This window comes from Candida theae, assembly GCF_024610275.1.
Source record: "Candida theae strain CBS 12239 chromosome Unknown scaffold12, whole genome shotgun sequence".
In the NCBI taxonomy this organism is placed as follows: Eukaryota; Fungi; Ascomycota; class Pichiomycetes; order Serinales; family Debaryomycetaceae; genus Lodderomyces; species Lodderomyces theae.
The window spans coordinates 111548-126163 of NW_026261364.1; the positions used below are offsets into that span (position 1 = coordinate 111548).

The following is a 14616-nucleotide window of genomic DNA, read 5'->3' on the forward strand; positions in this document are numbered from 1 at the left end:
ACTCCTCTAATGAATGTGCTTCCCCACACTTAGAAGAAGGTCTCTATGCTAAGAAAATTAAGCGCATCTGGGGGTAGGGGTCACGATTGGAGGGAGACTGGTTGTATTAAGGTTTTACCAAGAATTCACGCAACTCGGCTTATTTCTTTAGAAGACAATGACGATATCAACTTGAAACAGCTTGTACTTGGTGGAGTTTATAATTCCAAGCCCTTTGTGGATATAGCAAAGTTGCAAAAATTTATTAAATGCGACATTGTTTACACCAAGAAAATAAATACTCGAAAAACCAAGAAAAGTTTGAAATGGGCTTGGCTTTGGGGTTGAAAATTGCCGTTTGAAACTGTAGCAGTCTTTATTGGTACATGGCGGTTCATCATCTCTTTGCCAAGATGCTAGGAAATTAGCAGATCATTGCCGCAGTGTATTCTTTTCTACCAATTCCTGCGCCAGTCGTAGACATTTCCATCAACGCAATCTCATCTAATATTGTCTCTGCCTCTCAAATTAAGGTTATTTTCGGAAGAACTCAATTTTTACATGGCACAAGAAAATTGAAAGACAAGAAAATATTGGCTGATGGGGATGACGTAATAGAATACCCTTGGTGAATGGCACTTCAATTTAGAGGCATCAAAGGTTGGTGAAGATGCCGAGAAACTTTGTCACGTGCTTGTGTATTAAATCAGGAACATGAGAGAGCCCTTCGAATAGATTCGAGTAAAGCATAGAGTACAGGTGTAACCGATGACGAGGCTGTGCTGAAATGGTTTGCTTTTTCTTGTAATCTAACGCAATACCAATATCTTGATGACTTTGACGCGTATGTTATGCTTTAATTCACTGCAAAATGTTGGAAAACTTTTCCAACAAATTTACATGGTGGAAATGAAGTAATACATCTATCGGTGAATAAGTAGTTGCCACAACTTCTTCACGTTCAACAAAACATATACCACCTTTACCGCCCCTCTCCCCTCTCCGCTCGATAAGACGCCTTTTTAGGGTCGATTTCTTCTTGGTCGTGCAACAATTTCAAAATGACTCACATCACATCTAAATTCAGTAATTGCAATTATTGATTAACCGCGGTGAAGAAAATTTTTTCATGAAACGTTGACCTTTTACTGTCTTCAAAGTTCAGCCAATGTCGAAACAAACAGAACAACCCAGTGAGAACAAACTTTGGGGTGGTAGATTCACCGGAGCTACTGATCCATTGATGGATTTGTATAATGCAAGCTTGCCTTATGATAAGATTATGTACGATGCTGATCTCACGGGTACAAAGGTGTACACCCAGGGACTAAATAAACTAGGATTGATCACAGATGATGAGTTGGCTAAGATCCATGACGGATTAGAAGTGATTCGCCAAGAATGGAAAAACGATAAATTTGTCGAGAAACCGGGAGACGAGGACATCCACACTGCAAATGAGAGAAGATTGGGAGAGCTCATTGGCAAAAACATTGCGGGTAAAGTGCACACAGGAAGATCCAGAAATGACCAAGTTGCAACCGATATGAGGATTTTTGTACGTGAGTCATTGAAAGCATTGAGTTTGAAATTGAAGGTTTTCATTGAAACGATTTTGACCAGATCCGAAAATGAAATAGATGTCTTGATGCCGGGCTACACTCATTTGCAGAGGGCTCAGCCCATTAGATGGGCCCATTGGTTGAGCTCCTATGCCACTTACTTTACCGAGGACTACAAAAGATTGCAGCAGATCATTGAGCGTGTTAACCAGTCTCCATTGGGCTCTGGTGCTTTGGCTGGCCACCCATACGGCATCGATCGTTCCCTCTTGGCTTCAGGATTGGGGTTTGATGGAGTTATTGGTAACTCTTTAACCGCTGTTAGTGACCGTGACTTTGTTGTTGAGACTTTGTTTTGGGGTACTTTGTTCATGAATCACATTTCACGTTTTGCCGAAGATTTGATCATATACTCTAGTGCGGAATTTGGGTTTATAAAGTTGGCCGATGCTTATTCAACTGGGTCTTCGTTGATGCCTCAGAAAAAGAATCCAGATTCGTTGGAGTTGTTGCGTGGTAAAAGCGGAAGGATATTTGGTGAATTATCTGGATTTTTGATGTCAATCAAATCGATCCCTTCGACATACAACAAGGATATGCAAGAGGATAAAGAACCATTGTTTGATGCCTTGACTACAGTTGAACACTCGATATTGATCGCCACCGGCGTCATCAGTACATTAAAGATTAACAAAGCAAAAATGGAAGGAGCCTTGACCATGGACATGTTGGCTACTGACCTTGCTGATTACTTGGTGAGAAAGGGAGTTCCGTTCAGGGAGACCCACCACATCTCGGGTGAATGTGTTAGAAAAGCTGAAGATGAGAACTTGTCTGGAATTGATAAATTGACTTTTGAGCAGTTGAAGGAAATTGATGACCGATTTGAAAAGGATGTTATGGATACATTTGATTTTGAGGTTAGTGTTGAGAGAAGAGACGCCATTGGAGGTACCGCGAAGTCAGCTGTCTTGACTCAATTGAAAAATTTAAAGTCTCAGTTAAATTAAGCTGATGATAATAATTAGCACTTTGTCACGAAGATCGCCTTTTGACGATAACAATTTTAACAGGTCCACTCTTCTACGATGCTTCTGAAAAAAAGAACAGTGTAGAATTTCCATGTCTCAAGTGGGCCGAGTGTTCCACTGTAATCAGTGCTTATCTATCACGCACAGCGCGTAAAGTCCATTACTGTCTGCAAATTGTATACAAAGAAATTTCTCTCCCACCTTTCGATTCAAACAATCCGAATAAATTAGAAAACCTATACAAAGACCATCTCAACGACTGCCTTCGTCTCTATTAGACCCTACTCTAACTTTACCTAATGCTCTACTCGAGTTTCTAAAACGACCCAATGCTCGCCTCAAGGCAGTTTCTCTAACATGCTTGGAATCGCCATTGTTCAGAATATTGTATTCTGAATTGTATTTGTTTAGCAACATTTCCGAGGTTTCCGGTAGATTCACATTTGATTCATTGGGCCTCCATGGTGTTTCAACGGGCATCTCTTTCAAAAAATGAAACCAATTGATCTCAGCTTCATGGAGCGCCCGCTCTTGTCTTCTAAATTCCCGGGTGATCTCGTCCAAGTCTATAGTCTGAGCTTCAGGTACAAAGTCCAAGGAAGATTGTAGCTGTTCTAAAGAATGCCTTTGCTTAGCAAAGCTTTGTCTGTATTGGTTTTGGGGCGATTGGGGCGATTGGGGCGATGTGGGTGGAGTGTTTGAATTACTAGCAGTAGATTGTTGCAATGAAAGCATCGATATAGCACTTCCACGTCTACCCAAATCTATCGAATCTGACCTTCTGTGGCTGTTACCATAGTGATAGTTGGGACTCGAGGTAGTTTGATTTTGACCTTTGATAATTCGTGTGACTTCTGATTGCATTCTGTATTACTGATAAGAACTCTTGCTCACCCCAAGTGGGAAAAAGGTAGGCATCTTTATACTTTTGATAGTGTGCTACTTGCAAAATTAGCATTATTGCAGCAGCAGTCGTTTCTTTTGTGATCAGAATTCCGGACCGCCATAATTGCAGGGCTTTTTTTTTATCATTTTCTTCTTTGACAGCAGCCACAAGTACAAATATGTGCTGTTTTTAATTAGCATCTAGTAATTTCCTTATACAAATTAGGACGCCTTGTCCGTTGAAATAGTTCTAGACCATTTTGTTAGTGACAGTCACTGCGGGTTGCATGCCGTTGCATGTAATTGTAATTGGAAGTGTATTTTTTGGGCCATTGGCGGATATATTGCAACTGCATGAATTCACTTTTTCGGATTGGAAGCTGTGGCCAGAGACAGAGAGAGAGATTGCACCCACGGGGAAGGGCTGGTGCAGTCGTTGAAATTCTCGGAAATGACGTATTCACTTGACAGCCCTCCGATTCTTCAACCTGCTGGTCTCACAAGAAGTAAGCTCCTCATACATCTATCAAAGAGCCGACCTCATAGGAAACCGAAATTTCTATTATTCGTGACGGATTTGGAAAATAATAAACTGAATGTCATATCCCCAAGCAGAAATAAGCTGGCCGGGTATGTACCAAAAAGCACATCTCTTTCCTGCAAGATCAAAGTAAAACTGCACAGCCGAAAGAAGGTTCAAACACGGAAACCTTGTGATGAGCCCTGAATACGGAGACTATTTCCAATGTTAAGTATTTTCTCATTTCTCAGTTCTCTTTTATTTTTTTCATTTTCTCTTATTTTTTATTTTTTATTTTTTTTATTGTATCTCCAGATATTACTCATCTGTCATCACCAACACCCAGTTGTCTCTGCATATCATGCCGGCATTCAAGCAAGTCGATGTTTTCACTTCGAAACGTTTCAAAGGCAACCCTTTAGCCGTCATTATGGACGCGTCTGGTTTAAGCTCAGACCAAATGCAAAATATAGCCAATTGGACAAATCTTTCAGAGACAACATTTGTGCTTCCGCCTACAACCGATAGGGCTGATTATCGCGTACGCATATTCACGCCACAGAGCGAGTTACCTTTTGCAGGGCACCCAACAATTGGTACTGCGCATGCATTGCTTGAATCCGGGTTGATTTCTGCTAAAGATGGATCGATTGTTCAAGAATGTGGGGCAGGATTAGTCAACTTAACGATTGCAAACAGTGGATCTATTTCATTTGAGTTACCACGTCCCACTATCACACCTCTTGAGGAAAAGGATATCGACTCTCTTGAAGGTGCTTTAGGGTGCAAGATTGACAGAAATTTACGGCCTTCTCTTGTTGATGTTGGTGCTCGTTGGATCATTGCCCATATCGTTGATGCCGAAGCTGTTTTGTCTATTGAGCCGAAACTACCCGAATTGGTAAAGCACAACAAACAACTTAAAGCTACTGGTGTAACTGTTTATGGAGAATGGTCAAAAGATCATATCGAAGTTCGATCTTTTGCCCCTGCATGCGGTGTGGACGAAGACCCTGTCTGTGGCAGTGGAAACGGCGCTGTTGCTGCCTTTATCAAATCTCATGGGGTCCTCGACCGCGCCTTTGAGTCTTCACAGGGAAAAATGGTCAGAAGGGAGGGGGAACTTAAGTTAACTATATCGGAGGAGAAGATCTTGGTAGGAGGAAATGCCATCACCTGCATTGAAGGAACATTGAACGCAGGTCAATGAACCCGACTTAGGTATTGTTGCACACCTGGTCGGACTGACACTAGTTGAGTAGAACAATTCGTGGTTAGTAGAAGCATCTTTGATCATCCACTAATTGTAGCCCACCTTGTATTGTCAAAGTCGTAGTTACTTATTTTGCGACACAACTATTCTTGCGGTACCTTTTTTTTTTTTTTTTTTGTTGTGGTCAAAGTTTCTCCAACTTTTTTTTGTTGCAAAATTGATCCACCACCTGACACGTAAGTCGTTACCCACACACTTTATCACCACACGAGTCTCATATATGTCCAAGAGGTGGGATAGAAGCCAATAAGATAGCACAAAATAAAGTACTGTACGCTTTCCTTCGAGTTACTAGTAAGAGGCCCACTCAATAACTAAGTCAGACGAGAGATCACAAACTACACTTGACTTCCCACACAAGACATAAAGTGCATTACCATTATGAATACAGAGAATATTGTTACAGAAGACAAGAGCTGGGTTGATATATTGAGAGAAAAGGCATCCAACGAGTCGAGGCAGCCAAAGGATTCTAAATCTGAAATGCCCGACTTAAAGGAGTCCCTACAATTCATATTGGGAGTATTGGACCAAGGTGCTACCCTTTGGAATAGTCGAACGATAGCAAAGTTGCTTGCATCTTTTGAGTTGTTAAGTCTGTCTTCAGATTGTGACATTTACTCAGCCTACAATGAGCTTAAAACCAACAATTCAATCATTACAATACTTCTCTACCTAAATTACTTGTCAAGTCACAATGCGTGTTCCTACTACGTTGATTCTTTACCAAATCCAATCACATCAACATTCAAGGTCCTTCAATTACCTCCATTGTCCAAACCAGAGGAATTTGTCACAACTGCATCGGATTTGTTGAACGAAAGTCATAAGTTGGAAAACTTGTACAATCTTCAACGGCAAGTATTACACCTCATGAACCAAAATATGGAAAGAGAGTGCCAACATTTCGGTCCCGGAAGCAGTCCATTAGATGCAAAGTTGATAATCTCATTCCACGAATTGTTGCTTGCAAGTGTACTTTCCACTCGTATCTGTTGCATGAACTACCCTCAGTCTAAAAAGTCTTGCATCGAGGCGCAAACCAACATAGTTCTCAATAAGGCCCTAAATCTACAATACGTTGCCGTAAACACTTCAAGACTTTGGGTCTGTTTGATCAATTTTGCTAATGACATTTGCTATAGTGATCTCAGGTACATAAACAATTTTCTTGAACTTTTTGAAAGTTTGTTGCGTCAAAATGGAAAAGTTTTGAAAGATGCCCTTATTCTGGGTGGGCTACAGTTTTTTGTGGACACGTTTGTGCCAGGTCATGTTTGGTTTGAAGTGGTTGCCGATTCAGTTGCTGATTGTACTATAGACTATTCCCAGTTTAAATATTTGTACAATTTGTGAAAAAAAAAAAAAAAAAAGTTCGCGATGTGCGATTAAAATTTTGAAAACCTTTATTTGAAGCTCATCTCATCGTGCTCTTTATAACGAGAACAACAATGGTTCTTAAGTCTACATCTGCTGGAAACGTTTCCATATATCAAGTATCTGGATCCAATGTATCGAGGTCATTACCTGACTGGATAGCTAAGAAGCGGAAGAAAGCCTTGAAACAGGATTTGGACTATTCAAACCGTATTGAGTTAATTCAAGATTTCGAGTTTAGTGAGGCGTCAAACAAGATAAAAGTATCGCCTGACGGGCAGTACTGTATGGCAACTGGCACATATAAACCCCAGATCCATGTGTACGATTTTGCCAACTTGTCACTCAAATTTGAACGTCATACAGATTGTGAAAATGTCGACTTTGTTATATTGAGTCAAGATTGGACCAAGTCAGTGCATTTGCAAGTCGACAGAAGTATAGAGTTTCAGACTAAAGGAGGGATATATTACAAAACAAGGATACCGAAATTCGGCAGAAGTTTGTGCTACAACGAAGTAAACTGTGATTTGCTAGTAGGGGCACTGGGGAATGAATTGTACAGACTAAATTTGGAACAGGGGAGATTCTTGAACCCCTTGCAACTAGAATCCGAATCAGGTGTCAACATGGTTACTATCAATAAAGTTCACGGTCTAATATCCGCTGGACTTGAAGATGGCACGGTTGAATTTTGGGATCCTAGATCAAAGTCGCGAGCAGGCAAGTTGTGGATCGATGAGCAATTAAATGAATCGGGTATACAAGTGTCGGCAGTCAGTTTTCGCCGAGACGGATTGAACTTTGCTTGTGGGACCTCTAGTGGGAAAACTTTACTTTACGATCTACGTACGAATCAGCCATCGGTGGTCAAAGATCAGGGCTATGGATTTGAAATCAAAAATATTGAATGGTTGGAGAATACTTTGAAGCCAGATGCGGTCTTGACCAGTGATAAACGTATTGCAAAGATTTGGGATAGAAATACAGGGAAACCATTTGCATCCATGGAACCAACAGTTGATATCAATGATGTATGCCACGTCTCAAACTCAGGAATGTTTTTTATGGCCAATGAAGGTATGCCCATGCACACGTATTATATTCCTAATTTGGGTCCTGCACCTTCTTGGTGTTCATTCTTGGATAATGTGACTGAAGAATTGGAAGAGAAACCCTCGGATACCATATACTCCAACTACAGATTCATCACCAAGGACGATGTACGTAAGTTGAATTTGGGTCATTTGATTGGATCAAAAGTTTTGCGTTCATATATGCACGGTTTCTTTATTGACACGGAGTTGTACGAAAAAGTCAATCTTATTGCCAACCCCAACTCATTACGTGATCAAAGAGAGCGTGATATCAGGAAAAAGATTGAAAAGGAAAGAGAGTCCAGAATTAGGTCTACTGGTGCCATCACCAACACCAAGATCAAAGTTAATAAAGATTTGGCAAGCAGATTGCAAGAGAAAGTCGGTGGTGATGCGGCAGAAAGTGTCATTAATGATGATAGATTTAAGGAAATGTTTGAGAATCCAGATTTCCAAGTTGATGAGGAATCTCATGAATATAAACAATTGAACCCAGTAAAAGCAGCAGAGAAAGATATCACGAGATCAAGGGGATTAACTGCGGCAGAGGAATCGGATGAGGAGAGATACAATGGCGACGGCTACGGCGACGGCAACGTCGACGGCGACGCTCGAAGCGAGGAAGAGAGTGAAGAGTCCGAGAGTGAGGAAAGTGAGGACGAGGAGGTAAAGAGGGCAAACAAGGCCAAACTCGATAAAGAATTGGCCAAGTTGAGAAAGAAGAAGGAGGAGGAAAAGAGATTCAAGAATGAAATGAAGGTTCTTGCTAAAGAAGCACCAAAGGAGTCTACTAAAGCTAAGGAGACATTTGCCTCTCAAGTAAAGAATCTACACAAAGTAAGCAAGCCTAGAGATGATTCAAGACTTCAAAGACATGCCAAAGGAGAAGCTGAACTTACATTTGTACCTAGAGGCAAGGAGAAGAAGCATAGACCAAAGAGAGAAGATGAGAACGGCACTGACAAGGGTAGAACTAAGCAAAGGTTTGAAGGTCGTAGAATTGCATCTAGGAACCAATTCAGAGGCATGTAGTAGTCTTGTATACTTGTATATTTAATTTTTGCAATCAATTATAACAAAGTAGGCCAAAAAAGAAATAAAACCAAAAAACAAAAGAAAATTTTGGGTGTAAGAACTTCAATCATCAACAATGTCGTTAAACAACTTCCAAGAATACAAGAATAAAGAATCTGGTGCTCTAGATACCAACCCACAGAACCGCCCCAAGTATGTTCAGAAAGTTCAATCGATACCACAAGCAGAAATATGGCGAAACATTGTTCTTGGTGAAATTTCATCGAAATTGACACAAATCAACGACACCCAAACAAGTGAAAGTCGAGTGAGAGAGTTGAACGATGCGTTAAACCAGTTATTTAAGGAGAAGAGGAGTTGGGAACATCAGATCAAGAACCTTGGAGGAAATGATTACATTCACAATACCAAAGATATGACGCATTCAGCCGTTAACATTGCTGGATGGAGATACTTTGGTCGAGCAAAGGAGTTACCCGATGTAAAGAAGATGATTGAAGAGAAGAAAGGACAGGATAGGAGGAACGAGTCAAAGAAGGATCTTGAGAAGAGATTAGATGATCATTACTATGGGAAAGTAAAGGACAGCAAGCAACTTCTAGAGTTTGAAGCTAGGCGAAGTGAAGAGCTAAAGAGAAAATACAATGGCACTGGTGAAAAATAGCACTGTTCCAAAAGGGGCTATTCGAATATTGATGCCATGTGACGCAAGGTTGGCCAACAGGCCGTCGGGACTATCTTTCAGCTTCTTGTGCCTCTCCACCCATCAATGCCGTCAGTTCAAGACGGGTTTTTTTAACAAGTTAACAGAAATCTCCATCAATTCGACAGACTCGAAATATCTTGATCTTATGTAGTTATGAAAACCTATAATATATAGAAAAGAATGAAAATAAAAAAATAAAAAAAGGTTCTTTTTTTGACCCTTTTTCTCTTTGTTCTAATCTTTTCTGGAAATATGGTAGGAATGCACAAAACTGATAAAATAAAATATGTCGTCTTCTTCTTCTCCCACACTGCACATTAGGTAGTGAGGCGAGTAGCCAGCAAAATACTACAGGCTGGCATATGAAGACATGCTGAACCTGTTTTACCACTTCAGCTCACCACAAGTAAGGGAGGCACAACCATCTAAAGCGGCTAATCTTGCAGCTGAATCCTCAAAATTGAAACCATCCTCCGAATGGTATAAAATAATATAAATTTAAGTGTACACAAAGCACAGCTATTTTCGAACCCCTCCCCCCGCTACTTATCTATCTTTACCTACAAATATGCTAGTCCTACTATGTGAAGTATTGGTACTTGCTTTCACTCCTTTTAAACTTGACCCGCGACATTTGTTACTTCTGGTAAAACAAAATTGGCGGAGAGATGAATACGCAATAATATTGTATTGGAAGCTAGAGACACTTTCACTACTGCATCGATCGTTGTGTCAGTTTGGGACACTACAAGTTTCGATTTTGAACGAGACAAATCCCATTTTAAAAGATCTCCCAAGTACACAGTATCCCTTAGTAGAGCCACATATTCAATCTTATATATCCAGTATTTCCTTTACAACACTCACGCCTGAACTCTTGTAAATCTCCTTTGTTTTTGAATCATTCTCAGGAGTGACGCTCTTACTCAAGCTCTCCACCACATAAGTCTTGAACGAGTCAGCTGAATCAATGGCTGAGTTCAACACGCAATAATCAAACGCAAGTCCCACAAAAACAACCTCATCGATAGCATGCTCAACAAGAGTGCGCTTCATTTCTGTTTGATGCAAGCCCCATGTGTCTTGGAAACATGAATAATATTCGCGATCCTGCAAGTATCCCTTCTTTACATTTACCGTGGGCACTCCTTTAATCTCTGCAAAAGCTTTTGCAAAATTCAGTTCCAATTTGGCGCCAGCACTTCCTTGGACGCAATGATCTGGCCACACATACTGTTTCTTGATCTCTCCTGTATTTGGATGTCTGAACTCCAATTCAGCAAGTGGCTCTACACCATGTTGTGATGCAAATGAGGTGTGGTTGGCTGGATGCCAATCTTGTGTTGCGACAACCAATGACCACTGACTTAAATTTGTCCCGGTGACGAGCTCAATGATTGGTTGGACAATCAGTCTGCCATCTGGTATCGCTAAGGATCCATTAGGTGGTAAGAAGTCCTCTTGCAAGTCGACAACTACGAGTGCTCGATTTGTCATGGCTCGTGCAAATTGATAAACGCGAAGAAAGAATTTGAGAGACAAAGTAGAAATATTTATCTATCCTGACATCCGTTTTAGAATGTTACAGAAACACACATTACTGATTTGTTGCGTGAATTTCTGTAAGCTAATGCGAGTTCACAGATGCATAAACATGTATTAGTTAGTCCGGGCATTTATGAAATCACTACATGACTTGTGCACACTGATGCACGCTCGTTACAATCCACAACACATACTTCCCATCAATTCTATACACTTCCATAATGCTACTCTAGCAATCAACTTGCACAATTTTCTCTTCCAACACCACTTTTCCCTTCTTCTTCTTGCTCGAGGAAATCACAGCGGCAGTCAATTTCCCACCTTTGTCACATCCAGAATCCAACCCCCTTGTGTACTGTTTCAACTTGAGCCCTCTTCCAGCATCGTGACCATAATACACCACGTAGTTTGCCGGTGCCTTACCGTGTCTCGAGTTATAAACCTTTGACCAGCTTTTTGCAAATGGAGCATCGGGGTCCGAGGTTGTTTCGTTGAAAAATGGGCCTATAAGAGAGCGCATCTCTAAATTGTCAATAGGATCCTGTTGACTCAACTTCAAATCCGGTCGAAGGCCAGCATGAACGGCAACCCCGGGAGCAACTCCATTGTTTTCCACTGGCACCACACCAAGTTCCTTGATCACCGAACACAGGTTAATGTACTTCACATGGCGAGGTTGCAACTTTTTGGCAAAAAGATATTCGGGATCATCATTGAATGCTCCTCTTGCCCAAATTCGGCTTGTTTCTTCAGTGTCGCTCAAATAAAAGCTGGGCTGATCAATGGCATGAAAATTTGCGTAATATTGTAGCACATAATACTCATGATTGCCCAAAATGCACTGGACATTGTTGTCAATCAAGTAATCCAACATTTTAAACGAATCAGGGCCTTTGGTGACAAAATCTCCCACAACCAATAACTCGTCCTTCTTTTTGTTGTACTTGGCCCTCCTCAATAATTCTTTAAATTCATTGTAATGTCCGTGGATGTCACCAATCAAGATGATTCTGTTGACTTGCTTTCTCCCATTTTCTACTTCAAAACTCACATTCAAGTGCGAAATGTGCTTTATTGGTACTAGTGGAACTGCTTCTGGGATATAGTAACTAGGAAGGACCATTGTAAATACCCAGAGTGTAATCAAACCAAGAAGTCCGAGGATCGTATATAGAAGTATCTTGGTCCTCTTATTGAGCTGTGTAGGTTCATAACCCTCATACTCATCATCTCTGTCGCTTATTAGTGGAACTGACTCACTCATGGCGGTTGTTCTTGAAAAAAAGATTGTAGCAGGATGGTAGAATTCTCCGATATTGCAGTAATAATAACCTCTCATCAGATGTTCCTGCATATACGAAAAAAGAACTGGTGCTGTGTCAATAAAGCCCCACGCGCATACAACGTGACTACCACAAAACCAGAGATATGTTACAGTGATCAAGAGAAGATGCAGATTAGAAAAAAAAACAAGAAACTTGCAATCAGTCAACTATTCAACTATATACTTCATACGGTCATAAAGCTTGTACAAGATTTCCGCTCTGACTAACAATCGATTCACATCCAAATGACCCAGCAAATCATTAAAGTACTTTAATACTTCTTCCGGTTGCAGGATATTCTCAATGATGATCCTCTCGTTATCAGACATCACCGCCAAAGCAAAAAATAATTGGAAATCGTCTGTGTAGTAGTCTGTCCAGATAACTTCCCACAACTGTAGCACCTGTTCCCAACGTAGTTCCCTTTTAAATTGTAGTAATATATGCCTAAAGAAAAAGTATAGTCCCTCACTTTGACATTTTATGAGATGTTTGTACAAGTTGGGCAAAACAAGCTGAGTCATTGTCATGAGCTTGGTGAGCTGCAGCTTGATTCCACTCAATTCAGAATCGAAATTGCCATTTAACCTATCCATCAAGTGAACAAACGCCCAAAATGACAATGCCTCATCTTGCAAGACAACATACAAAGGGGAAAGCACATCATTCATCCCCTGAACATATCCAAGCTCTGTGTTGTACTCATTGTATGTCAACAAAATTTCACGCAACTTGCACAAATTCGGATTGGTTATATTTGCCACATCATACTCATCATCTGGCTCTTCTTCTTCACCATCAACATTCTTGAAAATGGCTAAATCACGATCGGTGCGGTTCACGTCTTTTTCAATCTTAAACTTTTGTTCCTTGAAATACTCGGTGTTTCGTCTCTCGGCATCGGCAACCCACTTGAGCTTCAATTCGTCATATCTCGATGTAAAGGACTCTTGCAACACCTCTCTCTCCTCACTAGAAGAGTCCCACGGATATACCTTCAACAAAAACAACCACGCTTCTTTCCTAACTTCATCCTCTAGTCCACCGTGAAATATTCTATCCTTGACCTCCTTTACAGTAATGCTCAACCGTCCAGTATGGTCAAAAAATCCCTCCCATTCTTGAACACCAACAGGCTTCATCCTTGAAGTACGACTAATTTCCTCTTGTGTCAACAATTTGTTTGAGTTTAACTCACGGCTTATTCTCTCATAGATCTCGTCATCAGTGACATACTTTGATGACTCCGCATCCTCTTTGACCTGCTGAGCCCACTTCGCAAGATACATTCTAGCTGAGTCAAATTCATCACCAAGTCTGGCCACTTGAGGCTGTACCATCAACTGCTTTACCTGCGGTGGTGCATTCTCTTCAATCAAGTCAATCACTTGGTTCTTGGTCCTGGCTGTGAATGTAGCCACAGTTTCCAACACCTTCCACTTGGCCGTGTTGAACATTTTGTTCATATCTGGAAGTTGAAACGCGCTTGGTGGCTCCTCCTTCACTTGCTTCTTTTTGAAAGGTGCAAAATTTCGTAAGTCTTCAGATTGTGGATTAATGAGGTACACCGTCGGTTCAATTGTCGATTTTTCAATATTCACCAAACTTTTCAACACTTTTAAAAAGTCAATGGCACCCCAGTACAACTCTCCATCTGCAAAAGGGTCAAATTGTTTGCTTTGAAGCTTTTGATTCTTGATCGTCGATGGTGATTCGTCGTCATGGAAAAACACTATGGGCAATTTGTCTCCATCTTGCGTGTTGATAACGATACTCCCATAGTAGTACCCATGACTGGGATTTCTAAATTGTATGCTGTAGATATAAGAAAGGGTGGTTGTAAATGCATACGAACTGAGTACGCTGGCACTTGGTTTTGATACGATCCTGTCGCTCTTTGCCTTGCCGTGTTTTTTAAATGCGCTCAAATTGAGATCAACTTCTTCTACATCGACTTCATTGTATATCTTGATCTCCTCTTTACTCAATTGTGATTCAGGGGTAAATGTCAAAATAACGTCTAAGTTGGTTGAGCTAGGTGGTCGGGAGAGGGATAAAAATCCGACAACATTGTCTTTTTTCGATGGGGTAGGGTGAAGATAAGTCTTTGATTTAACAAAGAGAAGTTCAACTTCCCCTTGGTGCAATATTCTCTTGGTCATGCTTTGTGTTGAAGAGCAAAAGAAAAGGAGAGAGAGAGAAAGAGAGAGAAAGAGAAAGAGAAAGAGAAAGAGAAAGAGAAAGAGAAAGAGAAAGAAAGAGAGAGGCGTAAACTATTCTG

The 14616-nt window shown here is 40.8% G+C and overlaps 9 protein-coding genes across 9 annotated transcripts; 5 read left to right on the top strand and 4 right to left on the bottom strand. All coding sequences in view use genetic code 12, as the record gives it.

Moving 5' to 3' along the window:
- Positions 1-1147: 1147 nt before the first annotated feature.
- Positions 1148-2551, top strand: ARG4 (argininosuccinate lyase; the record flags this gene model as incomplete). Its single annotated transcript, XM_051755356.1, has 1 exon — positions 1148-2551. The coding sequence occupies one exon, from the start codon at positions 1148-1150 to the stop codon at positions 2549-2551; it is 1404 nt and encodes a 467-aa protein (XP_051610619.1).
- A 273-nt stretch (positions 2552-2824) lies between these two features.
- On the bottom strand, positions 2825-3436 carry KGF57_000846 (uncharacterized protein; the record flags this gene model as incomplete). Its single annotated transcript, XM_051755357.1, has 1 exon — positions 2825-3436. One exon carries the CDS (start codon positions 3434-3436, stop codon positions 2825-2827), a length of 612 nt encoding a protein of 203 aa, XP_051610620.1.
- Positions 3437-4338: 902 nt separating this feature from the next.
- On the top strand, positions 4339-5187 carry KGF57_000847 (uncharacterized protein; the record flags this gene model as incomplete). Its single annotated transcript, XM_051755358.1, has 1 exon — positions 4339-5187. The coding sequence occupies one exon, from the start codon at positions 4339-4341 to the stop codon at positions 5185-5187; it is 849 nt and encodes a 282-aa protein (XP_051610621.1).
- Positions 5188-5631: 444 nt separating this feature from the next.
- Positions 5632-6606, top strand: KGF57_000848 (uncharacterized protein; the record flags this gene model as incomplete). The annotated part of the gene is made up of 1 exon (XM_051755359.1): positions 5632-6606. One exon carries the CDS (start codon positions 5632-5634, stop codon positions 6604-6606), a length of 975 nt encoding a protein of 324 aa, XP_051610622.1.
- Positions 6607-6701: 95 nt separating this feature from the next.
- ENP2 (ribosome biosynthesis protein) lies at positions 6702-8756 on the top strand (the record flags this gene model as incomplete). The annotated part of the gene is made up of 1 exon (XM_051755360.1): positions 6702-8756. One exon carries the CDS (start codon positions 6702-6704, stop codon positions 8754-8756), a length of 2055 nt encoding a protein of 684 aa, XP_051610623.1.
- A 118-nt stretch (positions 8757-8874) lies between these two features.
- On the top strand, positions 8875-9423 carry ISY1 (Isy1p; the record flags this gene model as incomplete). Its single annotated transcript, XM_051755362.1, has 1 exon — positions 8875-9423. One exon carries the CDS (start codon positions 8875-8877, stop codon positions 9421-9423), a length of 549 nt encoding a protein of 182 aa, XP_051610624.1.
- An 876-nt stretch (positions 9424-10299) lies between these two features.
- On the bottom strand, positions 10300-10962 carry PNC1 (nicotinamidase; the record flags this gene model as incomplete). The annotated part of the gene is made up of 1 exon (XM_051755363.1): positions 10300-10962. The coding sequence occupies one exon, from the start codon at positions 10960-10962 to the stop codon at positions 10300-10302; it is 663 nt and encodes a 220-aa protein (XP_051610625.1).
- Positions 10963-11239: 277 nt separating this feature from the next.
- KGF57_000852 (putative serine/threonine-protein phosphatase) lies at positions 11240-12133 on the bottom strand (the record flags this gene model as incomplete). Its single annotated transcript, XM_051755364.1, has 1 exon — positions 11240-12133. The coding sequence occupies one exon, from the start codon at positions 12131-12133 to the stop codon at positions 11240-11242; it is 894 nt and encodes a 297-aa protein (XP_051610626.1).
- Positions 12134-12502: 369 nt separating this feature from the next.
- On the bottom strand, positions 12503-14497 carry GYP7 (Gyp7p; the record flags this gene model as incomplete). The annotated part of the gene is made up of 1 exon (XM_051755365.1): positions 12503-14497. One exon carries the CDS (start codon positions 14495-14497, stop codon positions 12503-12505), a length of 1995 nt encoding a protein of 664 aa, XP_051610627.1.
- Between the last annotated feature and the right edge of the window lie 119 nt (positions 14498-14616).